General features: G+C 41.1%; 1 protein-coding gene across 1 annotated transcript in view; it reads left to right on the plus strand.

The window, feature by feature from the left end:
- Positions 1–2,034, plus strand: part of LOC105984412 (uncharacterized protein C2orf78-like) — a 31,073-nt gene extending 29,039 nt beyond the window's left edge. Inside the window, exons 3-4 of the mRNA XM_013014586.1 lie at positions 150–236; positions 713–2,034. Coding sequence (XP_012870040.1) covers positions 150–236; positions 713–2,034 — 1,409 coding nt within the window. The remainder of the gene's footprint in view (positions 1–149; positions 237–712) is intronic.
- Positions 2,035–7,743: the final 5,709 nt, after the last annotated feature.

Raw genomic sequence — 7,743 nt, forward strand, 5'->3', positions numbered from 1 at the left:
GTCTTGTCCATGGTGCAAAGGTGGGCCCACAGGAGCACATGCACAGTGTTGGCACAGACCTGCTTCATTGGTTGGTGAGAAGGTGGGACATCTCACTTGGAGGGGACTAACTTTTCCTTCATTTCTTGGAATTCTTGGAGACTCTCCAGGAGATGCACATGGCCCTAGCATGGAGGCCTCCTTTCCTCACATTGTGTCAGCCAGACATTCCAGACTAGACCAAGGCCTGCAGGAAGGTAAGTCCTAAATCCATGGAAAGCAACAATCCACCTAGCTTTGGCACATTTCAATCAGAATTCTAGTCCAAAATCAGTCCCATTTTCTAGGACTTGATTCCACCTCTAAACCAGAAACAAAAGGGAGGTAAATATTTATGAGAAATTCAAACCAACAGTTCAAAGCCTTTGTATATCTCTCAGATCTCTGTAGCACGGCAGGATCTTCATAACTTCCTTTAACAATCTACCACATTCCCCAATGATTGGCTTGCATGAGTCAGTTGGACCAAGGAATATAGCCTTGTGATTTGGTCATTTTAGAAAAGATCAGCCTGAGCCTTGAAGAACTAGACATCTTTGAAATGGGAATTAAAAGGAACATTGCTCTTGCTGACATTTCCATGCTGGGGGAGGGTAATCATACTATTTGGATTCACTTTAATCTAACATTGAATGTTAGTGTCAATTCACTTTAATTTTTAATTCATTGATAGATCTTATGCAATTGACAGTTGACACAACAACCCAACCCCAAAATATGGGAAGCGTCAAAGGGAGCCTGCAAATGAAGAACTCAATTGGCAGCAACAGTCCCTCAATTCAACCAGGGAAGAACAAGCATGAAGTCCTTGAGCTTGCTGATGAAGCTCCCAAGGCCAAAGTCCAGCGCCAGAACCCAGAGAAGCACTTGGAAGAACAAGCAGTAGTGTGCACTCTCCCACGTAGTGACACTGGAAATCTATGCAGGCCTTCTACCAAGAAACGGCCAAAACCGCCACACAGCAGCATCAGCCAAACGAAGACCCAGGGGTCACAAAAGAACCAACAGGTTAGAGAAACCAACAGGAAGCGCATTGGAACAACCAAAGAGCCAGGGAACCAAGTGCAAACACAGAAGACAAGCACTACAAAGGAAAGGCGTAAGAGAAACCAACCTGAGCCTTCCCAAGAGGCCTTGAGAAAGCCTCGAAGCCACCTAGCCATGCACATGATGGAGTCAGTGCAGGTTTTTCATGCACTGGGTGATAAGAGGGGGAAGAAAACGGGGCTGCCTACTTCCAGGGCCTTGGGACAGGCCAACGCTTCCAAAGACACCAGATTTTCAACAGAGACTCAGTCAAACCTGCATTCTAAAAGTCCTCTGAAATTTCGAGTAAACAAAACAAAGCGCAGTTCAGAAAATCAGTGTCCCTCCCCAAGCCAGAGTGAGCTGCTGCCTCCACCTGGAAAGGTCAAGTTGGTGCCATTGCCTTTTCTCTCCCCAGAGAAGCCTCGAGTTCGACCTGCTTCTCGCAGGCCACAGTCTCTGGCCTCCAGGAGACCCACTGGAGCTTACTCTACCCGGCCTCTTCCTAACACAGCCCAGCCTGTTCCAGTCAATGCAGCCCAACCAGCTACCGACAACTCATGTCTGATGACAACTCGGCCTACTATCAGCAATTCCACTCTGGGGGCAATCAACAAACGTCCCCAGTCTGTTCTTTCTAGTAGGCCGGCACCCTACGAAACCTCATCCTTCACATCTCGGTGGAACACTACTGCCACCAAGCTCAGCTCACTACCTAAGCCTCCACACCAATATCTCCTACAAGACTTCAGCTTGCAACCCATTCCATGGAGGAAATCCCATGTTCCTGGCCCAGTAGAGTCAGATCCCATCAGCAAGGAGCTGAGGCCAGAGCGGGAAGCCATGAAAAGACAGGCTCAGCAAGAGCGTGGCAAGGCTGCCAAAAACACCTTTGTGGGGAAAATCCCATTCTTCCACCAGAGACAAATAGACATGGAGATTGCCCAATACTATGGCTATGCCATATAATACCTTTAAGACTGTGAGTCCCATTTCCACTACCCAATTTTGCTTTAATCCCCTGTATATTGTAAGTGTTACAGAAACTACATAAACATATACAAATGTATTGATATTTTCACCTAGCTTCATAGTTAAAGTACACTTAAATTCTTGCTTTCTGTATTTTAATAGTTCTTCAAAGGGAAAAATGCAACGTGGTACAATTAATAAATGATTAATAAAACATATCTCTTTTCCCATATAAGTAAACTTGTGTTCTTTTCAGGTATTGTTAGGCATCAAAAGCTTTGCTGGCAAAAGAAAATAGTGTGCTATGGGAGAACAAAGAAGAGGCAGCAGGACTAACCCATAGGAAGGAAAAGATTCATCAAGGAAAATGAAGGCCAGAAAGGAGAAAGTCTCTAGGTTTTGTAGAAGAATCATGAGTCAGCCTCACAACAGAAGGGGGAAATGAAATATGATGTCCACATTCAAACAGCAACTGTTAAATCCGTTGGAAGGTAGGCTTAGTGGATCTTGAGTGTGTAAACCATTCTCCTGTAGATAATAGCGGTATGTCTCAAAAATCACCAGCACACCCCCTGTAGGAGACACACTGAGAGCTCAACAAGAGCATCCCAGGTAAATAGGAGGCTGAAAACAGAATCGGTGACTTTGCCAGGTTGGATAGGGTAATCCTTGTTACACTTATGTGACATTTACCAGCCAAAAGCCAGAAGTAGACTTGTGACTCAAGTATTAAAGCCCCAGCCTTGAGAGAAAAAACTTGGTTTCTATCCCCACTACTAGAACACAAGAACCACAACACCCTCCACTCACCCATTCCCCCCGCCAACACATGTCATTCAGTACACAACTCTTATAGCTGTGAGTTATCAAAAATGTTTTATGGGAGAGTCATATATATAACTGTGGTAGAAACTTCACAAGGAGGAGGCAAGGATTCCAGGTCATGCTGACACTATTGGCCAAGCTAAGGCCTGGCCCACTGAACTAGAGCAACGTGAACTCCAGCCAAAATGTGGACTGACCAAGTACCATTCGTTTGCTCAACACACATGCCCATGTTAGCAAGGTTCACTACTTCAATTAAACTACAAATAAACAAGGCTATAACATCCCTCTACTTGTCTAGAGTGAGTCAGCAGTTGTGTGGGATCACACTACAGGCAAAGTCTCACAGTGTCTTTTAGAGGCACCAGACTCTGAAGATGTCAGAGATTACAAATGTCCCTGGTGTCCAACCACTCCTTCTGGGAAAAGGAATCAGACCTCGTGAGTGGACACCATCAAATATCACAAGGGGCTGAGAGACAAAACAAGGTGGAGTCCACCTTCCCAACCATTCCTAGTTATAAAGCACAGGAGATAAATCTTCTTCCAGTGTCATTCCCACCCATGTTGTGTAGCATCCATGCTGGTGCAGTTGGTCACACTCCATGATACAGAGTACTAGACTGAGCCTTTCTGCAAGTTGAAGGTGCAGGTGAAGGAATACTGGCTGGGCAGTACTAAGAATAGTTAGGAAAGTGGGAGGAGAAGGAGATAGAGAATGGGTGGAAGGACATTGTCAAAAAATAATTACATTTAAAAATATTTCTTGAGAATACTATCGATCAAATTCATCCTTTGAGTGACATAATTCAGTGTTATCAGCTATCAGAGATTATTTCCTTCAAGAAAACACCTCTCTTCTTCACATTTTTGTGCTTATAGGGGCCTGAATTCAGCACCAAAGCTATGGCATTTAGCAGTTGTACACAAAGCCAATGCTCTTCTGCTTAAGCCCCAGTTTCACTCTTTGCTTTTAGCTACTTAAAAGGAGATTAGAGTCTCAGGGATTTCTCTATGAACCTGATATAGACGGTGATCCCTAGGTCTCAGCCTCCTGAGGAGCTTGTCCTACAACCATGGGCTGCCAGTGCCTAACACCTTTCTCACTTCTGAATGACCTCAGAGTCACCATCAGGAGTGTTCACAAAGATTTTACTACTCCATAAACGTATAGAAAACTCAGCGTTTTGAATAATGAACCAAGAATCATTGAACGGGCCCATAGGCAGACTATGAACTTTAACAGAATGAATAAAGTCCTATTCCACCAATCTTCCATGAACACACATGAACAACCATGAAAATTCATCCCTAATTGGAAAAGGTTACTAGTGGAAATTGCTCATGAGAAAAGGAACAAAGAGTTATAATAATGGAGTTTGACAACTTATAAGCAAGAATATTTAGCTTGAATTTATATCATCAATCTTTTGGAGCAGTAGGAAAATATTGGTAGGGTCTTAATGCCCCATTTTACAAAGAGGTCTGAATGGACATGAAGTGGGTCATGAATAGTCCAGAAAAGAAAAGTCTAACTTTGGCTTGCATTTCAGATTTGCTATCAAATCACTTACTTGGGAGGAGAACAAACTCAGTTATGTTGAACAATGCAGAATCTACATGACAACACAAGCAAATTTCCACAGGGTATGGCAAAGTGCAGCACTTTGTGTGGAAGCAGGTCTACTGAGAGGTAAAAGAATGTTTTCACAGCCAAGGTTTGGTGGCCCATAACTGTAATACTACGTACTCAGAAGGCTGAGATTTGGGGATTGCTGTGTGAAGCAAGGCTGGCCAGGAAAGTCCCTAGACTTAGCCCCAACTAAGCACTGAAAACAACCAGAAGTAGAGCTGTGGCACAAGTGGTAGAACACTGGCTTAAAAATAAACCCAATGGACCTTGCCCATGTCCTGAGTTCAAGACCCAGGTCCAGGATAAAAAAAGATACAATTCCTTCTAAAGACATAGTAATATACTGACTGGAAAATCAGAAGACAACATTTTTAAAGTGAGAAAAACTCACATAGCTTACAACAATAAAATCAGTCTTTTGTTGTTAGAAGGACCCATAGCATGGGATCCCAAACTATAGGGACCATACTTGTCTTGAATCTTAAATGAGAGGGATTGGAGGAGGAGTGGGTTATGACTCACCTATGTCATCACAACTCAACAGGAGCCTAAGATCTGAGGATCACTATTCCATGAGAGTCCATGTGTACAGGTAAGTCCATAAGACATTGATCTCCAAAGAACCAGCAAATACCAGGCATTGGAACTGTGGCTCAAATGTCAAAGCACTAGTCTTAAGAAAAACAATTCAGGGACAAGACCCAGAACTTGAACTGCAGCCACAAGCCTGTCACAAATCCAACCAATAAGCAAACAAAATCCTAAAAAAGAAGAGAGGTCCTCAGGAATAGAAAGTCTGCTTAAGTGATGCCAAGGTAAGTCCCAGGTGCTCTGATGAAAATGAAATACAGAAGTGCATCCATGTGCAACAGAGGTGTGGCTCCACTGTTGGACCAGAAGGCTTGATCCATAGAGTTCAAGGACATAGCCCAGGATGCCAATCCAAACTCTAGTACCTGAGGGAGCACATGCAAACACACAGTAATACCTTACAGTACCTGAGACTGCAGCCTAGAATTCAGAGGCTATAATTATAAAGAAAAAGAATTAACTTTATGCTTGACTGGTAACCAATGCAAGTCTAGTTGCAAGTAGTGCATTCAGATACAATATGTGCAACTGTGATAGATAGACAGGGACCATTACTATTGTATTCAATGGGACCAGTGAAGCCAGGAAAAGGGTCAACCCAATGGCCATTAAGCATCCTGCAGCTCTGAGTATGTGTCAGGTCTTTCTTCTTATGTTGGGATACTCTACCCTCCTAACTTGGTCAGTTTGGGATATGTTACTCTATGGTCTTAGGGGCAGGGCTAAAAAAAATATCTGGGGTATCAGAGTTGGCCTCTTGTCTTGCATGTCCCTCTGTCATCACTTTTAGAAATCACTCATGGATTCCTATCCTGTAGGCAACATCTGGTAAATGCTTCCTATGTTCAGCTCTTGCTGCCATACTACTGAGCAGAAAAGATTTCTTCCAAACAGTGTGGCTCTTACTCATACAAATGATCAGAAACTCACTCATTTTTCACCAGTCAAGGAGTCGTACTGAGTAGTAAGAAGATAAGTCACAAGAGAAGTAATAACCAGGGCATAGAAAGCACACACAATCCTAACAGTGGTGGGCTGGACGCAAAATCTGTTCCTTACATTTGTGTGTACAGCGCCGCCTAAAACAGTACCTGTGCTCAAAAATTTAGTGATGGGTTGTTGTTTCTTTTCAATAAAATCAACTTTTCTTTCTTTTTGTCTGTGTTTTAAATATTTTTTTTTAAAGTTAGTGGCAGGATTGGAAAGTGGCAAAGTTTGTTCACCGTTCTTCAAATATTGCTTTGATGAATGGCAGGCTTTTTGTACAACTACTTAAAGATAATATAAATATGAAAACACAAACTAACAGTCACATGTCATTAGAAGTGTAGCTATGGTTCAAGAGGTTGAGAACAGCATTTCACAAAAAAACCCAAAGAAAATCTAAGCATCACTGCTAGGATATCAGTTCAATCCTGGTTAAAACAATGAGAGAAGCCTATATGGCTTGTTGCACAGGGGCCTAAGACAACAGGACAAAAGTCCAAAAACCAAACCAGCAACCAAGTCCATGGCATTATTGTAAACAATTGAACATGTCTCCTAAAGAAAGGTGTAAATATCACTGTAGTTGTGACCCAAAATTTGTTGTGACATTTTATATAGATATACATGAATATATATATGGTAACAACTATAAATATATAATTGTATATATAGATATGCAAAGCTATATATATATATATATATATATATATATATACATTATGTATCTAATAAGAGATATAAACCTACCCTTTCACACACTAAATGAATAGTGTTCGATTCCATAAAAATGAAAATAAATGCATGGACAAAATATAACCTCTTAAAAGCAATCCACAGAAGACAAGCATACTAACCAATGGCATAAATATGATTTTTGACATAAGAAAGTTTTTAAATATTCATTTCAGGGACATTTAGCCTTTAAGTGTTTACAGTGTATAGAAGTTTCAGAACAAAAGAGCTGAATTGTATAAATTTTAATACAAAAGACAGTTGTAAGAGAAATGAGCCAGGCCCAAAGAAACATAGGTTTGATGGTTTCCCTTATTTGCAATAACTAGTATAAGTCCAGGAAAAGCAAAAAAGGTCAAAAGCTAAGTACATGTGAACATATAAGTAAAATGAACCCCAAGAAATGGAAACAACTCATTTTTTCTAACTTGTTATTGTTTTTAGCTTATTTATATTGTGCTTCTTTTGTATGAGATTACCTCATTGTATAAACCTTGTTTTTACTGTATTTGATGTTGTGCCCTGCATCTTATGTATACATTTTTATAAGTTGGGGAGGGGAAGGGAAATAACAAAATGCTGAAATAAGGATACAGGATTACCCATGGTAACAATGAGATGTACAAGACTCTATTTTGAAAATGAACTTTACAATTTGAAAGGGAGGTTGGAGTTGGGGAGGTGGAGAGAAGAGAGATGGTAGAGGATAAACAAAGGGGGAGGTTACAACACTCGATAGGATATGTACTCATTACCTTGCTCTTCTAACTGTAACCCCTCTGTATACTATGTTTAAAAGAAAAATCATTAAGGTAGGAAAAAGGGAAAAAAGTTGTTTTGAAAGTAAAAGAAAATTTGAAAAAAGTCAAAATTAACCTCCACAGAAATATCTCTTCTCCTACCTCTCACTTTCCCTGTGTTCCTCCAGTGAGTAGTGT

The sequence above is a fragment of the Dipodomys ordii genome, unplaced genomic scaffold, assembly GCF_000151885.1.
Source record: "Dipodomys ordii isolate 6190 unplaced genomic scaffold, Dord_2.0 Scaffold24, whole genome shotgun sequence".
Lineage (NCBI taxonomy): Eukaryota > Metazoa > Chordata > Mammalia > Rodentia > Heteromyidae > Dipodomys > Dipodomys ordii.